General features: G+C 38.1%; 1 protein-coding gene across 7 annotated transcripts in view; it reads right to left on the bottom strand.

The window, feature by feature from the left end:
* LOC132011507 (contactin-4) overlaps nucleotides 1–27,380 on the bottom strand; it is a 941,143-nt gene that overhangs the window by 133,960 nt on the left and 779,803 nt on the right. For all 7 annotated transcript variants that reach the window (XM_059390189.1, XM_059390187.1, XM_059390193.1 and 4 more), the window contains one exon: nucleotides 13,756–13,906. In XM_059390189.1, the coding sequence (XP_059246172.1) occupies nucleotides 13,756–13,906 (151 nt within the window). The remainder of the gene's footprint in view (nucleotides 1–13,755; nucleotides 13,907–27,380) is intronic.

Here is a 27,380-nt window from a genome sequence, read left to right as displayed (position 1 = left end):
GGTTACATTTGACTTCATTATCACCATTTCAAATATTATATAGTTTGTTGTCCTCATTCTTTAGGACCTCTAAGTGACATCTGACAATGCCTGTGTATGACACTCTCTTATCTAGAATTTCACAACACTTCTATCCTGGTTCTCCTCTTAGTTTTCTGATGGATTTTTTGGTTTCTTTCTCTCATGAACTTGACACAATTCTGAAGAGCCTATTCAGAACACTTTAGTTTTTCCATCTCCTCTCAGTGAACCTTATTCACCCTCATCATTTCAAAGAAGGCGAGCTGAGTTGGAAAGCTATGTTTCTAGTGTTGACCCATCTCATGAACTCCAAATTGGCTGGACAATGTTCCACAAGTAATGATGAGCTGGCTAATGTCCGAGCATTCTTTCTCTGTGGAAAACATGTACCAGTTTCCATGGTGTTCATATCCTCACTCTGGTCAATGTCAAGCTACCAATGGGACATCACTGAACATGGACCTAGGAAGGAAAGTGTCCAGACAGCTCTTTCAAGTCCATGCAGGTGGTTTCCAGAATACCATCACATGATAAGCCCTTTAAGTTCAGTAGACACGAAACTGGACTTCTCATCTACCCAAACTGGTTTATCTTCTTCCAGAGATTATAAATAAGCATTAAGAAACCCTTCTTTTTTATTGGCCAAGGGATTCGGTCCCATTTTTGTTACATATTTAGCAGCCATTTAGGTGAGTGATCTTGCTTGAAGGGGGAATATGTCCCATTGAATAGGTAAGTCATTTACACAGAGCTGCTTCCAGCACTGGCTAACTTAAAATACATGGTAATTTTTAGAGGCACGGAGGGTTAAATAATTTATGCTAATATTATCCATTATTTGTTTTTCTTTAAATTTTAAAACTCCAATTTTATGATATAATTATGTTGTTTCATGTGGGAAAGACAGATGAATTACACAATATTTCTTATTCTGGGGAGAGTAGGAGGAACTGTATACATTAAAACACATATGCACACACACATACCAACTTTGTTAAATAGAGTCTTTTACCCACCACCTGGATTTCTCATCAGGAAACCTATAATTCTACTATATGTACCCTCTAGGTGCCATATGTTGTAATTATATAGAGAGCCAAGTGTTGCTCTAATTAGATCATTTGGCAAAAGGGATTTAGAAACACCATGATGGATATTTACTAGTAGAGATCTAATTAACTCTGGCATATCTGTGACTGAAATATGAGGATAAAACTATACAACAGAAATATAGGGTCGAACACAGTGTATGATCCTAGACCTTCAATATTTACATAGCATCTATACATCTGAGCAGTCTAGCAGATTTTATTTCTAGAGACGACAAAGTTAGGAGGAGCCCAAATTATCTGCCTTGTGTCGACTGAGAAGGCACAAACACTGCACGTCTGGTTTTAATATCCAGTCACATCACTTCAGTTCTAATTGCTCTTAATTACATGCCACTTTGGTTTGAATATTTTCATGATCACTTAAATCCATTTGACGCTACAGAGCTATTTTCTCCGAACAAAGGCACTGCTGAGGTAGTTCAAGGACTTAATTTACCTCTTCTCCAAGGGACTTAGATGGTTCTAACCCAGCCCTGAAATCAGACCATGCCTCCTTCCTCCCAGGAAACTATAAAGCCATGGATCTGAAGGCTGCCGATATATTATTAAAAATATGAAGCAAAAGTAAAAGCTTCTTCTGGCCAGTCACCTTGTCCATATTAAAGGTGCCAGCAATATTCCACTGTTTTGAAAGAGAGGTAATGAAAGCAGTGCTTTAGTTTTGCTAATAATTTATTAACTTATCACCAGATCTCATGAGCTCTTTGCAGTAGAGAGAAGGATCTAATACTTGTTCCTTATTCTAGCAAAGCTGGTGAAGACATAACCCTGGCATAAGTGATACTTGGATTTGAATCCCAGCTCTAAAACCACCATTGAGCTTTGCAACCAACAATACCCCCTTTGAGCCTTGGTTTTCTTATCTAAAACACAGGCTTAACAAAAGGGTTGATCTCATGATTTGTTCTGAGGACTAAAAGGGAACATACACGAAGTGTTTAGCAGAGGGTATCATAAACACTGAAAGAAAAGCTAGGTATTGTTGCTGCTAGTACTATTATTAGCAAACGGGTTAAAAGTGATGGTCATAAGTAACCAAAAAATACATGAAAAGAGCCAAAGTAATAAGTATCCCAAATCCCCAAGGATTCCCAAAGCCCAAGGTTTATTCATGAATACACTGGTGATACAAAAGGAATCAAAGTCATTTTGTCTTACTAGCTATAGATATCTGAGCTTCTTCTGAGTAAAGCTGAATCACAGTGTTTTTGTCGCTATTATTTTATATTCAATAACATTATTTTGTAATGTTAATCATAATCTTGTTAAGAATCTGAAGCATCTCCCTACTGATTCTTCTTCCACTTCTTCCATCTCAACTCTATAGATACCGAGTCTTCCACCTGGCTGGATCCCTCTTACCTCATTTCTTGTACAAGTCTATCACTTCATCTTGCTTAAACTTACTTCCTGTTCAAAGCCAATTTTCCCAGACTCTGCCTGACCCTGAGAGTCTCTTCCCTGTGTGCTCCCCAAGCACTGCTGTGTACTCTTGTTTAGGTTCTGTTATGTTAACTTAAATTTCCCTAATGGTTTCCAAATTGTGTCATGTGTGTATATATTGTCACAACAGCTGAATTTTATAAAACTCTAGGAAGTAAGTCATGATTGCTATCTTCTCTCCTTGCTCAACTGCACTAGACATTTATAATTTTTTATAATCATGAAATTAAAATGAAAACCCTTATGTAAAACAGTCTATGTAGAGCACAGATTCTCAACTAAGGATGAAGATTTTCTATCCCTTCATTCTTTGACTGGTTTTCTAGAAATTTGGGGAAAAGGTTCAGGTTCATACTTTACTCTCTTCCATTCCAACATCCTTCACCCTCTGTGTTTTCACCTTCAAACCTTCCCCTACTCTGATTTCTCCAGGGACTTCAAGGCTTTGGGAGCAGGAAAAGTTCTCCCAGCATAAGTTGGGGCTCATTGCTCTAGAGAAAGAAGGGAGAGCATTCAGGCCTCCAACCAAATTTATTTCACATTATTTTGTATTAGAAGGACCCAGTGAAAATTATAATTCAATCAAAGGTTAAGTATCATCTCATTCATATGTGGCATTTAAGAAAGAAAATAGATGAACATATGGGAGGGGGGAGAAGACAATATGGAGAGGGGGAAACAAACCATAAGAGACTTTTAATGATAGAGAACAAACTGAGGGTTGATGGAGGGAGGTGGGTGAGGGATGGGCTAGATGGGTGGTTGGTATTAATGAAGACTCTTGTGAAGAGCACTGGGTATTATAAGTGATGAATCATTGAATTCCACTCCAGAAACCAATATTGCACTGTATGTTCACTAACTAAAATTTAAATTAAAAAGAAAGAAAGAAAGAAAGAAAAGGTTAAGTCACAAAGGATGAGTAAAAGGAATGGTAAACCAAAATAATAAAAATAAAAGTAACCAAGCAAAGGGAAGGTCCTAGATCCTACCACTAGGAAGATAATTTATTTATTTTTATTTTTTAAAAAGATTATTTATTTCAGGGAGGGAGGAGGAGCAGAGGGAGAGGGAGAGAGAAAATCAGTCAGAATCCATGTCCATGCTGAGTGCAGAGCCCTTTCCGGGGCTCGGTCTCATGACCCATGAAATCACAACCTGAGCTGAAACCAAGAGCCAGGAGCTTCACCAATTCTGCTACCCAAGTTCCCCTAGGAAAATGTCTTCATACCCAGTATTGTCAGCAATGCTCCATGAGTTGGCTTTGGGGCTGGCAAATTTTTCCGTAAAGGGCCAGAAAGTAAATATTTTCGGCTTTGCAGGCCAGGCAGTCTCTGTTGCAAGTGTTCAACCCTGCCCTTAGAGTGCAAAAACAGCCTAGACAATTTGTAAATGAATGAGTGTGGCTGTGTCCAATAGAACTTTATTTGTGGACGCTGAAATTTGAATTTCATCTAATTTTCATGTGTCACAAAATGCTATTTTTCTCTTGATTTATTTCCTAGCATTTAAAATGGAAAACCATTCTCAGCTTGCAGGCTGTGCAAACACAGGTGGCAGGCTGGATTTTGGCCTGTGGGCTATAGTTTGTCAAGTCCTGGATAAGAGCATTTCAGGCAGAGACAACAGTATGTTTGAAGGCTTTGTTGTAGGAGGAGTAAGGCCATTTGAAGAGGTAACAGGAGGTCCAACATGACTCAAGAAGTAAGACTAAGGGCAAGTAAGTGAGAAAGCAGGAAGAAGGGCAAGGTCAGGCTGGACCAGTAGAGGTTGGGGGGGGGGGCGTGTCTCGCTGGTCACATGATGGGCTATTTGTACTGAGATCAATGGGAAGCTACTGAAACAGCATCACACCTGGTTGTGCATTAGAATCACCTGGGAAATGTAAAGACAAATTCATGTTCCTGGGTCTCATCTCAGAATTCCTAAGACAGAAAGTTTGGGGAAGAGGAGTGGGATTCTCATTTTTAAACATACCTCTGTTGCTTCTGCAGCAGTCAGCCTAGCTATGGTCTGCAGACCTGAATTTGGAAACTACCGCTGGATCTCCACTTTGAGGATGCAGAAACAATGCTCTAGGAAGGTCAAGTGATTTTCCAGATGGGTGCACAGTAAATCATAACACATGCTACCTGAGTACATGCCAAACTCAACTGATCAAGGACAAGCAACAAGAGAAAGCCTGGAGATGTATGCCAAAATCATTCCCTAACTCTTTGTGCCCCTCAGTGAAGTGCAAACTCCTCAGATTTCCATGCAAGACCTTTTGAAGCCTAAGTCCAAGAAAATTTACAACCCCATCTCTCTCTGCTCATTCATCTCTATTTTCCTTTTGAATATGTTTGAATATGTTTCATTCTTGCACTCCTTCCACTTACCTATACCACCACCAACTTCTCCACCCGTCTCCCTCAAACATCAGATGACTTGGAAAGGTTTAGACACAAATATGGAGTATCTAGAGTATTTTAGTTTCACTACCAGAAGCTGGGGTACTCCAACACACATGTGCTCAAACACACATGTATGGCGCCTTTCCTCATAGCCCCTTCAGCCTGTTATGGGAAATGAACATTAATGAAATAATCATACTCATAAATATAAAACTTGTAACTTAAAAGAAAAAAGAAAAAAAAGGAAGGAGGGAAGATTAAAGAATCAAGGAAGAAAAGTCCAGAGTCCCAACTTCCAGGGAAACTACTGCTGACATTTTGGTAAAATTCCTTCTAGGCATATACATAAAATCACCTATATGTGGGGCACCTGGGTGGCTCAGTGGGTTAAAGTCTCTGCCTTTGGCTCAGGTCATGATCTCAGGGTCCTAGGATCGAGCCCTGCATCCCCCCTCTCTCTCTCTCTCTGCCTGCCTCTCTGCCTACTTGTGATCTGTCAAATAAATAAATAAAATCTTAAAAAAAAAAAAAAAGCCTGCCTACATGTGTATGTGTGTTGAAGGCTATGGAATAATATTTTACATAATATTAAAAAATAAAATTTATAACTGTAATAAGATGAAAAGTCTCTATCCTTTAAACCACTGTCAAAATTGCATCCCTTTTTTTATGACACCCATAGAACCCGAATTTAAATTAGGTTATGTTCCTAATCTCAAATGCATCTTATATAAAGGAACTGTGTGATGAATGTTTATTGGATTGAATTTATCAGAGACGTGATATAGGAAGTCAAATCTTGTGGAAGATAAGAGTGAGGGCTGATTCCAAATAGACCAGTTAAGGGGTTAGGTTAAATAGTTATAAAGTCTATGCTTTGAGATAATGAGGACAGAAATGAGTACAGGGACACAGAGAATTGACTAACAAAAAAGAGGATTAATGTAAGACACACCTGGAAAAAAAAATTTTTTTTTTTTTATCAAGTGTAGCCTTTACATTGGGGACCTTATTTTAGATACTTTTACATAAAAATGCAGTTCTCTTCTCAGCAAGTCTTGAGGCATAACCAATACCATGACCACATGAGTCGAACTGTTAGTAGTAGTCCCTGCCTGAATTTGGCTATCAGTTTAACCCCTGACTGTACTACAACATGACATACTCTGCTGAGGTACATGAGGTACAAAAGGTTTGTGGCTGAGGAGAAGTTCATGGCATCTCCTGCACCACTGGGTTTGATATTATTACAAATGTTTAAAAATACATCTCTCTAAATTCTTCTGCAACTGTACTTCAGGGGACTTAAAGTCATAACTATTTTGTCCATGGCTCTAGGAGAGATCAACTGAGGCAATGGAGGAAAGTTCTAGGTCTGCATTTGGAGAGCAGAATAAGCTCTATTTCTATAACTGCACATGCAAAATTAAAATGATATAGTACTACCAATAAGCAAGGCAACAGATTCTATCTAGAGCAATGATGCTCATGTTGCTTTGATGTTGTTTTGCCTCCAAGGCAGGATTTCCATTATTATGGAGATGAACTGCCTCTAATTATTGCAATAACATAATTGTTCCCCAGGGCAGAATTCCTAATAACAGAGCTATACAGCTCTGCAGCAACTGTAAGAGATATCCTGAATGCAGGTTTCTCATTAAGAGCACGTATATAGACACTGTGCTTCCAGAAGAGAAACAGAATGCCTGAAGCAATAAACTGCTTTCCACACTAGGATTCGATCGGCCTTTTGGGCAAATACCTGCCATCACATTTGCTCTGCATCCCAGACTGCTGGAGTCTTCAGACCAGGCTTTCACACTTCATATACAGCATGGAGTTTTATAGCCCTGTGCTGGGATTTGCCTCCATGTATTACATGAATTTCAACTCTTCCAAAGGCCTTTGGGAGAAGAGGCATATTAGAGCCATGATCTAATTTTACCTCAGAGGCAGACTTTAGTGTCTCTAGGCAAGAAACATGAATATGAATTTTATTCCTATTTGGGTTGTATATTCTCAAGGAATGCTAGACTTGATCTGATTAGACTGTGGGGATCAGACAAACCTAAACATATATTACAGTCTGTGACAAAATCCCTAAGAATATAGATGTTGGTACTGTCTTCAAGAGAGGTCCACAGTGGTCTGAAAGTGTTCTGCCCAAGGTGACGTCAAGGTTCCTAAACCCAGTGGTCATCTTTGAGCTGTTAGTTGGTTGGATATCTTGAAGGCACAAAATGCATGTTCCTTCTTGAACCTTTCTGCTCCCTTGGTATCTGTTGTTATATTCCTCTGTTTGTTTTTCTAAACCTTTGGGTCTGCTTTCTTAATCCTTCCATCAGGCTCTGTTTCCACCATTCTGTGTACATGGTTGTTCCTCAGCGTTTCTTCCTTTGATTCACAAGCTCTTATTTGACAAACTTCTGTCTGGATGAATTTGCCCATTCCATTGCGTCTTATCTACTGGTGATATGTAGGTCTCATTGTTCTCCTGAACTCAGACCTATATTTCAAGTTCCTGTTGGACACATTTGCTGAGTACTTACTCTATACTGGGCATTGTCCTAGATGCTACCACTATAGAATGGAACAAAATACATTCAAAGGGCCCACTGTCACCACAGGAAGAAAAGGGAGGCCCAAGAGGAGGTCATGTGGGTAGGCTCAACTTGATTCATCTTTGTTGGCTTTGAGGATGGAGGAGGGGGGCCATGAGCCCAAAAACAAAGGTGGCCTCTGGAAAGCTGGAAATAGATGCCTATCTAAAGTTCCCAGAGGGAACACATGATTTTAGCCTAATGAGACCCATTTCAGGCTTTTGATCTCCAGGACTGTAAAATACTGTATTGTTTAAGTGAAATGCAACACAAACACACACGCACCTGCACAAATTTTTGATCTTGTGGAATTTACATTCTGATTGGGTGGAGGGTGGGGAATTCATCAATATGTAGTGTGTTAGATGGTGATAAGAACTACGGAGACTATAAAGCAGGTAAAGAGGATGGGAATTTTACAAATTTCAACGGGTTCATAGGGAAAATCTTCTCTGAGTAGGTGATACTTGAATGGGAATTCTTATTCGAATGTGACACCTCCACTTGCAGGCACTTCAAATTCAACGTGTTAATATTAATCTATTTTCTCCTCTCAGACTTGCTCTCTTTGTAGTGACTACTGTGGCAATTGGCCTACTGGGCACCGGCTGCTCACGTTAGAATCCCAGGAGCCATTTTTACCCCCTCTTTCTTCATACAATCTTTCTACTTACGACATCATTAAATCTTTTCGAATTTTACCCTTTTAAGAGCCTGTCGGTCTTCCTTCCTTTACTCTCGAGACTGAAGTCAATGTTCTTTTCATCTCCATCCCAGACTGTTTCCTGAAATTGGTCTGCTTGTCTCTCCAAACTTGCTCCTCTGATTCTTTTCTGTACTGCAGGCAGAGCAGCCCCTTCACAGTATTGTATGACGGTGCACTGCTTGCATAAAATCCTTCAATTCTCCAGGGTCTTCAAGTTCAAGTCTAAGCTCTGTAGATGTAAAATGCAAGGCCTCCACAATCTATTGTTGGCCTACATTTTTTCAATGTTCCTTCTCAGTATATCACCTTTATAACATGTGCCCTACGATTACTGAAAAACATATTGTTATTTGGCTGCTGGGTCCCTGCACTAGTGAGCATCTTGAGGGCTGGGTTTATGTCTCCCCTTTCTCTCTATCCCTAGCAACAAGCAGAGGGGCTAATATATGGCTAGTACCCAATGCATTCTTGGTTCATTGAACAAAATTGGAGTGGGCTAGTTTGACAGAAGAGTCACGCTGCTCTTCTGAAACTGTGCCCATGACATACAGGCTGTAAGTTTGAGATTCTTTCCAGCCACACTCAGTGGTGTATCTGTATCAGTGGTTGTCCATTAGCTTGACATAATCTATTAGCCTAATGTCTAAAAGGGAGGAGAGAAATTCTTAAGCATAAATAAGACTAAGAAGTCTTTATTTACACAGTTAACGAGAGTAACATTTCGCTCATTTCTTCAGCTTCAGTGAGAAGTAAAATATTTCATCTAAGTGAATTTTCCAGTCAACTAGATCTACCCCTTTAAGCACTAAGATAATTTTTAAAAATAACCTTAGGGAGTGAGTGGTCTTTCTGTGATGTATTATATACACTTGCCTGCCTTACTAATCTAAGGTCACTGAAGTAACTTTTCCTCTTCAGAGACATCATATAACAGTAATTATCATACTTTTCTACAGAGATAAAATAAAGTTGTTTGTTCCCTTTATTAATACTGCTTTTAATTCTAGGGGGCATACTTTTAGAAAGACAATGAAAGAAATGATCAGGATAGTGAGAGGATGCGAGAATACTGTCATCTGAACAATATCAGGGACATGTAGGCTTGGAAAAGAATGAAAGAGGGCAGGACTATAGCCTGCCAGTCTATATAAAGGGAAGGGTTGGGGGTGGAGAAAAATCAGATTTGTCAAGATAACTTCAGAAAGTGAACTGAAACACAATGAGTGGAAGTTACAAGGACATAGCTTATGAAGAAAAAAAAATCTTTTAACAATTAGTTAGGTCTCCATCGTTAGAGGTGGCTAGGGAAGGATAAGGGTCCAGCCATTGTGGGGATCCCCCACCCTGGACTGGAAGGTGGGTTCTGGGACTACAGCAGGAATTTGGCACAGTTTTCTGTCCAGCATTCATTTCCTCTTGTTCTGGTAGTAAGAACCTTCAATTTCTTTGGGGAAACCCTTCTCAGTCCATGTGGTTTAAAGTGGGGCTTCCTCATGTGCTCTCTGAGGATCAGTGAATCACATTGTCCTAGACAGGGCATCACATCCTCCCTGAATATACTTGGATCAGGGGAGAACACTGACCAAAGCAGGTTTATTTAATTACATGAAAATTGATTCTGGAATTGTTATGAGAAGCTAGAAAAGGCGGCAGCCTGGGGCCACTGATAGCCATCCTAGTGACAGGAGAGAGAGCCTTTTAGAAGGTGGAGTCAAGACAGAAGGCAGGGCTGGTGACACATGAAGAAAGCCAGAGTCCTGATGCCCCTGTGTGAGTTCCTGAACCCTGCTGCACCTTCAGTCAGGTCATCCCTGTCCTTCTCAGACGCATGAGCCAAAGTACTGAAGCCAGCCGTGACCTGTGTTTCTGTCACTTACACCAAAAGAGCCCATTCTGGTTGAAACATGGTTTCAGGCTCCTTACAATACAGGATCCTAGGTTTTTATCAATGATTCTGCTACTTTTGTACTCAGATGTTTTGTTTCTAATCAACTTGTCTCATCTGTTCCAAGTGCCTTCTATCTGGAAACTAAAAGTAAACAAAATTATCAATCTTATTCAGTTAGTTGGCTTATTTGCTCACTTAAACCATATAATCTTGCTGCTTTGATGGTCACAATAGGTGTTTCCTGAAGACTCAAGTACTTGGGCTTTGTGACATATCATACCTGTTTTAAATATCTGATATTGCCTAAACTCTGGTAGTTGGAAATGTGTAAAAGACAAAAAGAAATGTTTTATATACATAATTACAAAGCTATAAAAGTTAAAAATTAAATCTTTCATTTAGATGCATTGTATAGAGAGGGCTACTGTGAATATGCTTTAAATTTCTAAAGGTATGACAAACCAAAGTAAGTACATACAAACATACTTTTTAAATAGTTCACATGTTACATTAAACCAATCTTTTTCAGTCTATATCCCCTGGGATAACTACAATATCACCATATGATCAATAAAATAAAAAACTTAAAACCGTTGCTTCATATACTTTCATTATAAATTTGCTTGTAGGCAATTGTTTAGTTAAAACAAAAGTTAAAGTTCATTTATTAAATAGTGTTTGGCAAAATCAGTCTAAACACAGACTCTGGGGAGAACATTACTAGAAAGGGGTGCTTGACCATAAAGTTTTGTTTCATCAAAATACTGTACCAGTACTTTGTACTTAGGTTATTAGTAACTTTTTACTCAAGAGTTAAAGGTTTGCCGTTTGGTTCTTAAGAGTCCATATCTCAAAAGATATTTAGGGCTAATAAATCTGTGTACTAGAAACTATAACTCAGCACTGGGAACAAAGAAGTGTGCCTTTTGTGTTGGTCTAAAACTCTCAATCTTTTTCTAAAATTGGAGTTTTAAAATTTTTCACTTATGAATTGTTTTGCTCATGCATTTAATAGTCTTTCTCCTTTACCAGAAAAAAAGGGAGAAAAATGGCAAAATTTCTTCTCTTCCAGTGAGAAAACATTAAAATCTTTTCTATTTTTCATGCTTTTTAGAAATTATGAGATATACAACTGAGTACATATCTTTCTCAGAAGTTAAAATCCAGTGACTCATGGAGTAAACATGGTATATGGACCCATATTTTAATAACATTACAATTATAAAAAATGAGTTGCCAACATTAAAAAGTCAAGAGAGTTCAAATAAAAGCCCTGATTTCTAGCTTCTCTTGAAGAACAGAAAGATAGGGAGGCAGCTGACTGGCATCTCCATATGGCAGCAATAATGTTCCAATTTAGTGGCAGGTGTGTCCCTTGAATGTAGCACACCATCATTCCCCTTAATGTTACACCTGGCCCGCTTTGGGACTCATGTACATTACCCACATCAGTCTGTCTGCTTAATACAATCTGAGTGAGGAGGAGGAAGGAGCAGAGCTGTGAGAACACAGCACCCATGTGGAGGAGGAAGTGCTAATACTGAGAGTTAGGGTCTTTCCTGGTGACTCTGGCAGTAGAGGTGAAAAAGAGCAAGGCTTGGTTAAATACATCTTTAGTGCCATATAAATGCTGAAAAAATTAACCAAGTTAATATAAATGCTGAAGCAATATGTGAACCCTATTAATCAAATCAGTAGGGGAAAGAATGAGAACTGGAGAGAGACAAGCTTTGTGGTAAGTCAAGTGGTAGAAACAATCCATGAAATTCACTTGTTAGGTAGAGTTCTTGATATTAACATACCATTTTCCCAAAGGTAATCTGATCAGTATATAACAATGGTTAAGCTATAGCAGTGGTAAGTAGTCATTAATACTGTTCAAAATATTAGGTCATTGGTCTTTTTTTTTCCCCCTAGGCGCAAACTAAGGTTGTATTTCCTCGCCGGAGTGAACATTTGAAGAGCCATGTGACTTGTTTTGGCTAATGAAACATGAGTGAAAGTGAAGTGTTTGACGTCTGGGCAAAAGCTTTACGTGCATGTTTGGCCACTCTCTTTCCCTTCTGCAATACTGATGTTGCGGAGGATGTTACTCTACCAGCCTTGGCTGTTGAGGGCAGCAAAGCCACCCTCAGACCCCCGAGGGACACACAGTGTGAATTACAAATAGACTTCTGTTGTTTTAAATCACTTTAGGTTGTTTGCTACAGTAATCTTACTCTAACTTGATTTATTCATGGATTTTGACATGTCTGTCTATTACTTGTATTATTTTAAAGTACTTTTTCTTTACATCATTGAGAAACTAAAAATTTACAATGTAGCCTTAGTCTAAGCATTATATGTGGTACATATTAGTTATATTTCAACTGTATTTTAATAAACAAAGTAAATGCATAATTATTAAAAGTAATCTTACATACCACCTTTGGGGAAATACTGAGGTAAAACAGGAAATAAACCCTCAGGTCACAAAATAAGAACCTGTCCTCTCAAGCTCCAAGTATGTCTTTAAATTTGAACACCATGCCAATATTCAGTGAAATACATTGCTTCCTCTATATAATAGAAATCAGGAAGGATATATATTATGAATTTAATATGTGTATGAATACACCATCTATAAACCGTATCAAGTTTGTTTGCAAAAATCATTAATAAGCACAACATCATCAGCGTAAGGATCTAATTTGCATATGCAAATCCAAAGGTGTACAGGTGTAAAGGGTAGATACGGATACATTTTTACTGGCTTCCACTTCGGAACCTCAAGTACTTGACCTTTAGCATCAATTAAAATCATTATGTATACAGCTAGTAAATGCTCTGACATAGATTCATGCATAATTACCATTTTCCAACAGATTGAGTAGATTACAGAAAGGGATGGGGGATGTTTTATAGGGGTGACAGCCAAGAAAAGGTCTTACAGGTACCTACCATTTGGTGTAATTTGACCTAAAACCCCAAACAACCCATATATATATTTGCACTGTATAAACAGCAGGCATTCTAAGTGTAATTCACATATAAAGGGAAATACACAAGAGTTTATATGTCAGAAAGAAAAAATAACTTGTTTCAAAAAGATGTCACTAAAATAATCACAACTATGTTATATGCAGAATGAGTTTTGGAATTAGTAATATTTAGCCTCAAAAAAAAAAAAAAAAGGAGAAGCTATTGAGACATAATAGCCATTGCCAAATATTTGAGAAGTTGTCACCGCAAAGACACACTGGATTTCTTTGTTTTAGGAAAACAAGTAATATGGAGAAAAGTGGGTGAATCAACAAATAATTTTTAGGCTAAAATTAAAGGAAGGTTTTTCCAGCTGCTCACCTTTGAGCAGCTCTGACAGTCAACAGGGATCATGAAATCTCTCTTTGCAGGGATGGTTTTGGAGAATCTTAATATAACAAGAAGGATTAGAGAGACCAGCTAATTTTAATTCCACACTCTTCCAAAACTTCAGATCTTTGATTAACATTTAGTCCATCAACAGCAGATGGTAAATTTCTCCCTCTAGAACTATTAATAACAGACAAATAAATTATTATAATCAATTATTAAAAATATCTCAAGATAATACCTTTCATTTTCTCTTAATATGTCCCTTCCTTTCTTCCAGGTGTAGACAGGTTTAGGAGAAGCTTTTGGCTTACACTCAATGACAACTTCACCTCCCACTTTCACAAGAGTTACTCTTTTTAGGAGGGTTCTCGAAAAATCCGGACCCACAGCTGGAAGAGAATACAGAAAATAAAATAATTATTATGGAAGGAAAAAAAACCCCACTAGATCATGCTTTAGTCTTTTTCTTTCTACAGTGTATTTACTGTTGCCTTGGGCATCAAAGGGAAGAGGTTAAATTTTTTCCAAAGTAAAAAGAGTAGCACTGTACATTTTGATGGGTTTATTAAAAATCGAGGTTAATTTATATGTGTAAAATGCCCCAGTTTCAAGTGTACAGCTTGATGAATTGGGCATACTACACTAAGAAGATCAAGATACAGAACATTCCATCACTCTATTCAGAGACTCAAAAAATTATTTCATGTTCAAATGAATAAAAATTTTAAAATTTCAGGCAAGCATAAGAAAAGATAAACAAGAAAATCCACAAGGCATTTTTCTGATTATGGAGGTTAAAGCATTCCTTCTTTGATAACAGGTTCTGCCTCTGCTCCATCCCTTAGCACTCTGTGCATGTCTCCATGAGAACATGCTGAAATGTCTCTATCATCACCCTCTGAGCGTCTACTTAAAAACAAGGGCTTTCTCCAGCTTTCCGCTACTGTTGCCTAATGCAATGCTTGGCTCATGCAGGATAAACTGGGCTTGCTCTTAGAAAACTCAATTCCATGCTCACTATGAGTGTTCTAAATTCATTTTATAACTCAGGTGGTTATACAAAAATAATGTTAAAGAATTATTGCTTTCCTAAAACAATAGATACACATTTGTATCCTCTCAGAAGGAATTTAAAAGATGCCTTTCTGAAAAAAAAAAAAATCTCCATTTCCTTCTGGGTTAATTAAATTAATGTGATCTAAGATCTCTTTTGAGGAGGGATTCACCTCTTGGAATCTTAATTTCGCTATATTTAAAATCCCAGACTCTCAGCAGTTTGACCTACTAGAATCTAAGATTTTAGATCACGCCGAATGTGAAATTTAAATACCACAAATTACTTAAATGAGGACAGAGAGTGAGAATATATGTATGTGAGTAGGGAGAATGGGAGTCAATTTCTTAATTGCAACCAAACCAGGTACTAGTGATATATATATATTTTAAAAATGACAAAAATAAGCTTCAGTGAAAGCAAGTTAAAGTTTTATTAAGTGCTTTTGTTGTGGAAATATTTTCAGTAATTGTCTAGAAGGAAATAAAAGTGGAAAGCCTATTTTTTAAAGGGGTGATGCAATGTATGACTGGTGCTGGTTTTACTATGCAAAGGTAAAATTAAGTAGATGAGTTTAGTAGGCCGTTGATATCTCCATTTGTGCACCTTGGATTCATGAGGGCAGTCTACAACTTGGAGTATAATTCTATAATGATAAGTACAATTAATAAGTAACCTGCAAGTTGTTACTGATTTTTCTGCTGTAATGAGATAAATGTATTCCTAGTATGATCTGCAAAATCACATAATAAAAATTATAGGATTATGAAAAAGATAGGGTCAGGATAGACCTACTCAATATTTATGTAACACCACACTATTAAAGAAACACCTGGCCACCCCTTGAATAAATGTATTAGCATGATTAAAAGGACAAGTGAAATTCCTAATAAATACTACCAAAAAAGCAGAACATATGTGTGTGAATTGTATGTGTGTGTGAAGACAGCTGGATGAAAGACAGAGGAAGAGTTGAGATCGCTCAACTCAAGCAAACAAGTAAAACTGGAAAGACTTTGTAACAAAGCAAAATCTGCGGGAAGTCTTAGGAGAACCATGCTATCAGCACTGTCATGTTACCTAGTCAAACTAAGCCACGAGGAAGAATGTAGGTGAGGGGAATGGTGGGCAACATCGTTTTGCCTTGGATACTGTGTTGACTTGAATCAGTTTGATTGCTGCCATGTATGAAATACATGAACAAAGCCAGCATTTATGTTCTACTGTCATTATTCCCCCATTTACCATTCCCATACATGCTAATATGTAACACAGAAAGGATTCTATAGCACAAAAGCTTCACTCTCATCTTAAACACCTAAACTGAAAAAAAAAAAATCAAATTTCTAGAAGTTTTTGAAAAAGAGTATTTTGTGAAATAGAGTTACAAAGCTGTATCATATAAAAATCGCTTCTTAAAACTGTATCTTTCTACACACACATTTTTATCACTTTAGGCAGACATTTTTCATCTGTTCAGGAGGAATTCTGAAATTGCATTTGAAATGAGTTTACATAAATCAAACTGTGTACAACACATGGGTGTATTTGTCAAAAAACTATATATTGCTTTTACGAGATTTGAAATAGCATGATATCAACCTCACAGAAGACAGAAAACACACCTTCCAGTTTCAGAAGCATTTTCACTGTACTGTTTAGGTGCATATTATCTTGTGGATATCCTAGTGGTAAGAGTGGCTTTGAATATCTTTCATTAATAAAAATAGAATTATAAATTCAAATCTCTTCCCTTTGTTTACTTAATTTGCTTAATTTACCTCTACTGTTATTTAACCCTGCAAATCTATCAGCTTCCACATTAAGCTGCAGTGCTTTCTAGGGCAAAATTGTCAAACCTTCATCAGTTTGTGAATACTTGACCCATTAATGGGTTGTTAACATTCTGCCATTTTGTGATCATCTGTTGCACCTAAGATGCCCTTAAGTGTATGGAATGATGGTTTTTTTCCTCTCTGTACCTTGTATTTAAGTGAAAGGAGTCCGTTAAATTTGACATTCACAGTGAAATTAGGTTTTAAAAGTTACTGGTAAGGTCCTCAGTAGAGCACTATTAGAACCCAACCTTTGCTGGCACTTAAAAATTTAGTACATTGAAGGTGAAACATCAGTAGGTTCTTAATAGCTCAGAAAAGGTAAAACCAATTGTTAAATTACCCACTTGAATCTGAGAGTTGCTCAGATACTGGGGATCCTCATTTGCTAAATCTAACGCACTTAGGGGATAATATTTCTTACATCAACTACTAGAGGGCACTGCTCTCTCAGTGTTGGAATGAGTCAGGTTACAGGACCTCTTTCATTTGGAAAATGCAACTTTTTATTATTTATCAACGATCTTTAATTCATTAACATTACATGATCTATAATAAGCATCCAGCTAGAAGAAGTTCTCTCTTTAATTCACAACTGTTTGGTTTTACTGAATTAAATGACTCTTAGTCACATGTCAAGGGTATTTAAAGTAGCTAACAGAACACTTGAAAACAAAAGTTTTGTGACTTAGTGTCATTTCTCAAGAGAGAGCAAGGGTGATAACTCCTTGACTAGATGTGCAAAGGGAGTAACATTTGGGAAATGTATGAATGTGCTTTTCATTATTGAAGAGGAAAGGATAATTCTGCATACAGTTCTCCTGCACTTAGTCTGTAGAAACATCACTAACAACATTGCCAGTGGATGGAGACTATTCCGTTTGGCTCTTCTGGAATTTCAGAAGTCTTGACTGTTTTAAACTTTATTATCATTAACTATCACCTCATCATTCCATAAAAATAAACCTAGAGTGAATTCATCCATTCAAATGTTTTCACCGTTACAGAGAAAATGCTGGTATCAAAGTTTAAAACCCCAAGATTTTTCTGGCTTGCTGGGTAGATAGCTAGAAGGCTGCTTACAGTGGGAATCTTCTTTCTAGGTCATCATTTCAGAATGGTGGATTCAAAATCAGCCCTCTCTAGCCAAGGACAACATTCATAAGAAGACTCAACAAACTCTGAAGAAAGATTTCTCTCTTCTACTATCAGCATGATGTGTCCCTTTTAAGTTCCTCATACCTGTGCCTTGGTTGTTTTGGTTGAATATATTGAATGTCCTGCTTACCTGGGTCGCCTCCTACCGTTCTTATGTTTATGGATTCCTGCTCCTTTGTGAAGGTTATTGTAAAAGAAAAGTCACAATATTTATAGTCATGAGGTTGTTTTGAAGAATAGATGAAATGATAAGTGTCTTGTATATTAAGTACGTAGCCCAATATTTGCTTCCTTCCTGCTTCTCCTGTTATCTCCACTACTGCCACCACCAGTATTAGGGGACTTTATGCTGAAATAGAAGAGTGCTTTTTAGAGCCAAATAAACGTATGGTGGTTGGAATTTTTTTTTTAAATTTTGAAATAATTATAGATGTACAGTCACAAAGGTAGAGAGGTCCTGTATATTTCACTTACTTTCTCCTAATGACTGATTATACCCTATGTGAGCATTCTACAACATCAAAATAAGGAAAACGATCATTGGTACAATGTGGGTCTTTAGTTCTGTGTTATTTTATCACCTATGCAGACTTGAATAACTACCACTGAAATCAAGACACAGAAGTATTCCATCATAACAAAGATTTTTCTCAGGCACCTTTTATAGCCACATCCAGCTCCCTCTTGCTGAATTCTCCCTAATGTCGAGAAACCACTAATCTATTCTCCATCTCTATAGTTTTGTCATTTGGGGAGAATATTTTATATATAGAATTGCATAGTATGTGACCTTTTCAGATAGATATATATATATATATATATATATTTTTTTTTTTTTTTTTTTTACTCTGCCCAATGCTCTTGAGATCCATCTCAGTTGTGTGTATCAACAGTTAGTTCTTTTTTATTGCTGAGTAGTGGTATCTCATCCATTCAGTTATAAGTAAAAATAGTTTCTTAATGTTGGCATTTCAGGCACTATGGTAACTGACAAATACTTTTGAGCACAGGAACCATTTCAAGATCTCTCAACAGTTTCTCTGCCAACAACTAGGATCAGGCTTAGCCTTTTTTCTTTTTATAAAAGGCTTGAAAAGCCAAAAATTAATTGTGGAGACTTGGGTGGAAAATTTTTTTCTTATTCCAAGCAAGACATTTTAAAGCCATTTTGGAGATTATATCTTATATACAGTGCTTAACATGTTGATTAGAAGTCATTCTTACATGTTTTAAGAGCCTCAGCTGCTAAATCCTTATTAACCACCTTTGAGCTACCCTATTTAAGACAGTATGCATTTTTAAATATCTGTAATCACTCTGACCTCCTTATATAAGTCCAAATTAGTGATATTTCATTACATTATGCACAATGTCCTAAACCCTTAGAGAGATGCCTGTCCTTCATTAGACAAGTAGTGTATAGTACTGTAATGCCTTAATTGATTGTAATTTTGTTACGAGATAGAAATGTTTGTTGAGTGAACAAAAGAGAGTCATTTGAATGTGGTAGAAAGAATCATAGTATTGCAGTGGTTAAGAAGACGTGGTAGCATTTGTTATTAGCAATCCTTAGATCATCAGTGTCTTTAAGGCAGAGACTATGTATTATGGATCTATATAACCCTTATTGAGCCCAATGTTGGGCACAAAGTAGGTATTTAATTGGTATTTGTTGAATAAATGTATATTGTAGGAGAAAATTCAGAGTTCAGTTCAAAACAGAGAAGTCTCTTTTCATGATGCTTTGCCTGGATACCACATCCCTTTCTTTCCTCCAAGGGGGGTTATAGATGGCTTCTCAGACTTACAGGATACTCCATCCTTTCTGGAATTGGGACTTAGTATAATGAAGTAGAATTGCCCAATAAAAATTATCTCGGCTGTTTATACTCTTAAACCACTCTGAAACCACTGGTGTGAAGTTAGATTAAGAAATGGCTCTCAAAACATTACACCAAGGAACTTAGCTTTTAGTGCTCCCCAATTTCTGTGGTATAAATACTTCTATGATGGCCAATTTCAAGTTACCAACAAGAAGTCATACGGAGCTGAAGGATACATAGACTCAGCTACTGCTGATAGCTGAGTCTATGTATAGACTATGTAGCTACCTCCAGCACATAACTTCCCTTCCTCGCTTCTCCCCAAACACAGTTACAGGATGGTAACAGGTCAAGAGGGCCGTGGGAGTTCAGCTTTCTCCAGTTTTGAGCCTTTCTCTGAAGCAGTATTATGGTCTCCTCTCTCCTCCCCAGGCACTCTCAACCAACCAACGTAGGGCCAGGAAGACAGGAATTTCGACACCCTTGCATTTCCTTTGATTGTTTCATTTTGTTACCTTAGACTCTGTGAGTCTTGCCCTGCCCTAGACACACAGGCTCAAGAGAAACCTTTAGTGTGGATAAGCAACGTTTACATTATCCAGCAGTGAATGATTTCTCGCTTATCATGTTCCTTCCAAAACTCCTTACTGAAGTGTTTTTAACATGGAAAGAGAACACAGATTTTGCCTTTGTGCTGCATTCACTTTCAACCACATTCAAAAAGCTTCATGCCTGCCTCACATTAAGTATAAAATTAATTTCTTCAGGAACCTAGAAGAACCACTGTCTGGTAATGTTGAAAAAAAAAAAAAAGCTGGAATGTCACTGGGGCAAATGCTTTATTTCTGGTAGAAATCGTCTCACATGATTGACAGAGCGTCTGTCAATACTGGGTTCAACAATGGAAACATGGATTAACTGTATGTACAGTGGTGATAAAAAGAGAACAGCCTAGTCATTATTCTGCTCTCCAACTCCCACTGGCTTTTGTAAGTTAGAAAGCTACTCTCCTCTGATAGCTTAAGATTGGGTAACAAAGGGATTTACAAAGCAGATTCTAGACCTGTGGCACCTGAAGTGAACTGATCACAGGAATCACCTAGAGGAGCTTATTAAGTGTATATATACACTCTTGAACTCTACCTACCAGGAGAGGGAACTGAGAATTTACATTTTTATAATTTTTGCCACTGAAGATGTGACCCCCAGAGCAGAAGCATTGGTGATCATCTGGGAGCTTGTTAAATGCAGAATCTCAGGCTCTTTGTAGGATTCGAAATTAGAATCTAAATTTAACAAGATTCCTAAGTAATGTATACATGCATGGAAGTTAGAAAATCAGTTAAATCTTCTTGAATGCCAATTCTAATATGTTCTGGACTACCAAAATACAATCTGTTTGTTGCTAGAAAGTGGTAGAAGGGAAAAAATCATTACTTCATTTCATTGATTGACTATCAGAAAGTTTTGTGTAGATAATCATAAAAGATAAAAAGTAACATGTGCTTTTAGAAGATGGCAAAAGTCAAATATTGGAAGGGCAGGAAACAATCTTACTAGATTTGGTACAATAGAGTGAAGTTTGGGAAGCCAAAGCAGACATATCAATAAGGTATGCAGAAGGAAAAAGAGCTTTTTTCTCACTGGTGGGTAAAAGAAAATAAGTAAGTTTGCTAAAACATTCAAACTTTGTTCTTCATTTTTCAATGTAAGAGAATTTATTGGATATCTCTGCAGGTAAAGAATGGTGGACTTCTGGGGGTGCTTGGGTGGCTCAGTCGGTTAAGCGACCAACTCGTTTTTGTTTTTTTAAGGATATTTTATTTATTTGAGAGCAAGAGAGAATTCACAAGTGGCAGAAGGGGCAGGAGGAGAGGGAGAGGGAGAAGCATACTTCCTGCTGAGCAGGAAGCCTGATGCGGGACTCAATCCTAGGACCCTGGGATCATGACCTGAACTGAAGGCAGACACTTAACCTACTGGGCCACCCGGGCATGCTGCACCAACTCCTGACTCTTAATTTCAGCTTGGGTCATGAACTCAGGATCATGAGATCAGGCCCTGAATCAGGGCCCACAAGTGGGTATGGACTGCTTATGGTTCCTCCTCTCTCTCTGGCCCCTCCTCCCAGCCCAAAAAACAAAACAAAACAAAACAAAACTGTATACTTGTGAATGAGTAATCCTTCACAGTAGTTTTACAGAAGACTGAGAGATTTTAGTTGTAGGATAGTAAATGGTATCACTGCTCAGTGATACCATGGGGTGCATTCCTGAACTACATTTTAAATTCTAGCTCAGTGAAGACATTTCCTTGGGTGAACTCATGTAAGAAATTTATCATAGTACTTACCCCTCAGATTCCAGTGTCTCCCTTCAGTTGGCTTTTTTAAAGTAAACTCTATGTCCAACATAGGGCCTGAACTTACAATCTGGAGATCAAGAGTCATGTGCTCTACTGACTGAGCCAGTCAGGCACCTCTCCTTCAGTTGGCTTTAAGGCATCAGAGCCATGCCAACCAACATCTTAGCCCAGTCCTCACAAGGCAGCCTGTGAGACCTCTCTGTGTGCCTAATCCTACTCACCATCTTGGTGAAATGGGCCCTTCAGCCATGGTGAGAAGGTCTAATGCCTGGTACTTCTCTTCTACAGAGGCTTTTAGATTCAGAGTCTTGATCCAAATCTGAAGATTTGCTTGGTAGATTGTATTCAACTTAAACACACACAGACACACTCGCACACAACCTGGGATAAATTTCCTGTTTTAGGATAGTGGTTCTCAAAAGTGTGATCATGGACCCTCTGCACCAGCATCACCCAGGAATTTGTTTGAAATGCAGCTCTCCAGGCCCCACTCCAGCGACTATATCAGAAATTCTGGGGATAGAACTCAGTAATCTGTGTTTGAATAAGTCCTCTGCGTGATTCTGATGCATGGTAAAGGTTGAGAATACCTTCAAAAAACAACGGCCTTCTGATCTGATCAATTAGAGCAATAGTTCCCAAACCATGCTGTTCACTGGATTCACACCTGGGTCCCAGGCCCAGAAATTCAATTAGCTGATATGGAAGATGGTAAGGCATCAGGAATATTGAAAACCTCCCCAAATGATTGTCATCAGCAAAATCTGAGAATCACAGAAATGGGGTTTGCTGGTGCTTTGGAGGCTGTCTATGAGATTTTAATATGGATACTAGTTAACAACAACAAAACACTTCTTGTTTTGCTACAAACACTTCTAGGCTTTAAAAAAGCTTTCACATGGGATCTCTTAGTTTTGGCAGTAAGCTGAATAATGGCTTACTCATTTTACAGATAAAGGAAGGCTTAGTGACTTGTTAAAAATATCAAAGTGGGGGACAGCGCCTAGGTGGTTAAGGGTCTGTCTTCAACTCAGGTCATGATCCTAGAGTCCTAGGATCTAGTCCCGCATTGGGCTCCCTTGCTCAGCAGGCAGTCTGCTTTTCCCTCCGCCCCTTAACCTGCTCCTGTTCTCTCTCTCACTCGTCTCTCTGTCTCTGTCTCACTAATAAATAAATAAAATCTTAAAAAAATATACATATCAAAGTGGAATTTGAGATCCACGCATAGCTTTCCTTTTTCAGGACAATTTTAGTCAAGCTCCTGCCTAGACGACTACATCAGAGTAAGAAAGGCCCTCGTCCTCTCAATGGATGCTGATCACACTCAGCACATTTGATTATTTTGTAATCTGGCTCAACGAGGCAGTTGAGAAATCAGACTGAGATGCAGATGAGCACTTGTGAAAGCCCCTGTGAAATAACTTTTAGTTTAGCCTTAATGTTTTCCTCATTTGAGAGCCAATCATCTGGATAAATGCCAAATTAACCAAATAATTGCTCAAGCCTGCACCTCACTTTAATTGGACCATCAGTTCCTTAATGGTATTTGAGCGTCCTTCCAGGGTCAGATGTCCTCTACCACATGGGCCAGGAGAATCCTCACAACACAGAAGCATCAAACAGAAACTCCTCAGGGCAGAAGCTATTTCTGTTCCATTATACAGTCCTGGTAAAGTCAGGTCATAGCCGAAAGACTTACTTGGTCTTTGGGATAGTTCCTCCCATTTCAAAAATCAAACTTAGTCTAGTAAACTAGTCATACTCCCCATCATGGTCCAGGTAAACCAGACAAAGTAACAAAGTACCTTGCTTGGTCTGGTACAAGTACTTGTCCTCGGTAAGAACGCTGTTGGCACCCTCACACACATTCTTTTTTCTGGCCCTATCAGCTCTGAGTGTTGGCTGCTTACCACCTCCAGCTGCCCTCTTTCCTGAGAAATCGGGAGGTTTTGCTTCATCTGCACCCACATCACCACCCCAACACCCACTGCCAATACCACCTAAGGGGCAGCCCAAAGATGGACTGATAAACAGAAGTTTTAGAAAAGTCTATGTTCCTTGCTTCAGGTGGTAACAACTCTGAGATGCAGTTATGATCTGGATACCCCACTCCCAGGATGAGAGATAGGCTAGACCATGACCTTGCTCAGCTCCCAAACTTGCTTTCTTTTATAGGCTTTTCCTTAGAGAATTCTCCTATAATGGCTCAGAGGTACCTTAATCCCTGCTTCTGCTTTTGGGGCCTGAGTTGTGCTCTGTCCTTACCTTATGATTATATATACAGCAGTAGTATTCTAATTGGAACATCAAAAATATCTCAAGGTTGGTGATTCAACCAGCAGTCCCCATCACCAATGATCATCTGAGGGGACACCAACACTAAAGATGAGTAGAAATGTTGCAGTAGAAAATTTAAATTTTTACTAACAAGACACTTTTATTTTTAAAAATTAGGTTGTATAGAAGATCCAAGTCCCCCATGATTAACAGACTCTATTTACCCTAATTCCAATACACTTTCATGAGTAGGAGAGAAGGATGGAATGATGGCATCACCCAGAGAATTGTATAGCCTCCCAGGAGTGCTGTAGGAGTGCATCACACAGTCAACCTCTTCCACGATGTAGGTTAAGACAGGAGAAAAAGCCTGGGCACAGATGCCTTGAGGAACACTAAGCTATCAATGGTGATAGGTCAGTCACAAGGAAGGACAGTTCTATTTGATGTACTCAAAACCAGGCCTACTCTAATAGACTGACCTCAAGGTAAAAGTCTATGTTATTCTCCCAGCCAGTGAGTAAACCACTGAGCACCTACTTAATTATTTAGCAGTTTCAATCCATTAAATATAGATACGTTACATACACATTAAATACTTAGAACACATAAAATAAGACCGTGGGAAAAAGCCTCTTAAAAATATGCTTCCTAACCATCTCTTATTCATGAGAATATTATTACCTAGCATGAAAGGGAATCTCCTTTCTAGCATTTGGAGATCCTGGTATTTGATCAATGGTTGGGATCAACATTCTTATTTTTTATTTTCTTCCTGATAATAAAGTATCTTATTTTCATTGTGTTTCTTTATTCAATTCAAATTCACCATGACGCTTAGAAAGGTAAAAACAAACAATTCTCTGATCCCAAAGAGTCAAACTATTACTGTTCTTTAAAAAACAAAGTGAGGGGTCCCTGGGTGGCTCAGTGGGTTAAAGCCTCTGCTTTTGGCTCAGGTCATGATCCCAGAGTCCTGGGATCAAGCCCCACATCGGGCTCTCTGCTCAGCAGGGAGCCTGCTTCCTCCTCTCTCTCTGCCTGCCTCTCTGCCTACTTGTGATCTCTGTCTGTCAAATAAATAAATAAATCTAAAAAAAAAAAAAAAAAAAAAAAGAAAGAAACAAAGTGATTTGTGGAATACAATCGTATTATAACTTATCCAAGTGAGCCAATATTAATTTATGTGTATTTTTATATAGTGAAATGTCTTCTCCCTCATTCACTTAAAATGAACTCCAGGGATTTATTCCTTCAACACTTAACTGTCCTTTCAAGTCACTTAGAGTATATTAATATGATTTTTTTGGAAGTGAAATGAGACATTAAAGAAGGACCTTCTAAGTTTGTTATTCAAGATTCTCTAAAAATTGGCTCTCAATTAATTTTCCCATCTATTTTAAACTTTGCCCATACCCTTTATATATTTGAATTAAAAACTGTAAAATCATTCAGGATTCTCTATGTGCCAGAAACTGTCCAGATGTTTTATAACTTTGAGCCTTTGTTAAGACCATCTCACTCTGATCTGGAATATTCCTGGTCCTCTTTTCTGTCTGTCCAAATATAAATCACTGTTCAAGGCTTAGCTGCCCAGCCCAGCCCATTAGCCAAACCCTCTTTTCCTGAATTCCTGGAAGCCTTACTATTTTTACTACAGTTTGGCCTGTATCATTTACTGACATGCCTATTGTTCTCACATTCAACATAGTTGAAATAGAATGGTTAAGTAATTTCTCAGGCATTTTCTTCTTATCTTCACTGCTCTGGCTTGCTGACCTTAGGGCACTTAAGAAAGGACTCAGATCAAGAATTCATTTGGAATTAGTGCCAGTTGGGAATGATTTGAAATAAAACTCTGTAAATGAGGGAACAGTGATTCCCAACTCATAGGCCTTGAACCCCAGGCAGGGGGAGGAGACAGGGTTTCAGAGAAGGCTGTGGGAGGAGTTATTTTAAGCTGTTATATTCTATCCACAAGTAAGACTATATATATACATTTACATACATCTTATATACACTGCTATTTTCAGCTGTGGGTAGGTGCTCTAGATAAAAATCATTTGATACATTTTCTCACTTCTAGCTCTGCTTCTGGGACTTCACTTAATCTTTCTTGTTACCCCATAATCATATCCCAGGTTTACAGTCATTTGTTATTATCAAATTTTCTTACTTTAACAAAGGGACCTACTGAATCTTTTTCTTTTCTTTTCTTTTTTTTAGAATCTTTAAAAATTATAATGGGTTTCCCAGAGTTGTAAATTGGTAAGCACCCACTTAGAGAGTTTTAGGAGAATGTGATTCATTCATTAGGCTATATATGTCCTCAGTTTTAGCTCTTCTAACTAGTTGACATCAGTTTAACAGAAAACCCACTTCTTTTTGCAGAAAATTTTAAGTAACCTATCACGCTGAATTTTGCTCCAAAAGAGTCAATTACAACAACAAATCATCAGATCTAACTGGGGCAGGATGAAACCATCGTACTTGTCCCAGAAAAAGTTGGAATTATTGTTCCTAATGTTTATAGAGTGAGAGGTACATGTGCTTAGGCTTCCAAAAAGGTCAGACTTATAGTAGGGACAAGACAAGTTCATGATTATTCTAGGAACACAGAATGCTCTTTGGTCTATTTGAAACGGGCTGTAGGGCCATGAGCTCCCACATATTCTTGTCTTTTTTGGGATGTTGGTTCAAGCTAAAGAGCTTGGTGAGAAGAAAAGTCATGGAAGCTTTCCCTTCCTTTTTAAATTTCCACAGGGAAGAAGCACATTTATCTTGGCAGCATCTTCTTATACATATAAGCTCTACATGCTAGGCATCAAAAAGTGCCTTGCAGAAGTAAAAGTCAAGACTTTAAACTGGGCAAATCATCAGGATTTATGGAATCAGCTCCCTTTGTGTTCTGCTTTTCTCTTATTCATAATCTATTATGCTTTCCTTAAAAACTATTGCTTAGGCACTTTAGATAAATTCTGAATTCGGAGTCAAGGTTTTTTTTTTAATGGGAGACAAGCAAATTGATAGCCTGGCCCTTTTTTTTTTTTTTTTTTTTTTAATGACAATAGGTTTGCCAATTCACTTAACTTACACTTTCAGTTATTTATTTACTTTACTCCTAATTTGTTTTTTGTTTTTAAAAAATATTTATTTATCTATTTTAGAGAGAGAGAATGTGTGTGTACATGAAAGGGGAGAGGAGCAGAGGGAGAGTGAGAGAGAGAATCTCAAGCAGACTCCATGCTAAGCACAAAGTTGGATTTGGGGCTCCACCCCATGACCCCCAAGATCACAATGTAAGCTGAAATCAAGAGTTGGATACTTAACCCATTGATCCACCCAGGCACTG

This window comes from Mustela nigripes, chromosome 2 (assembly GCF_022355385.1).
Source record: "Mustela nigripes isolate SB6536 chromosome 2, MUSNIG.SB6536, whole genome shotgun sequence".
Taxonomy (NCBI): Eukaryota; Metazoa; Chordata; class Mammalia; order Carnivora; family Mustelidae; genus Mustela; species Mustela nigripes.
Note: the sequence above shows the minus strand (reverse complement) of the source record. Positions and strands in the feature narration are given on the sequence as shown.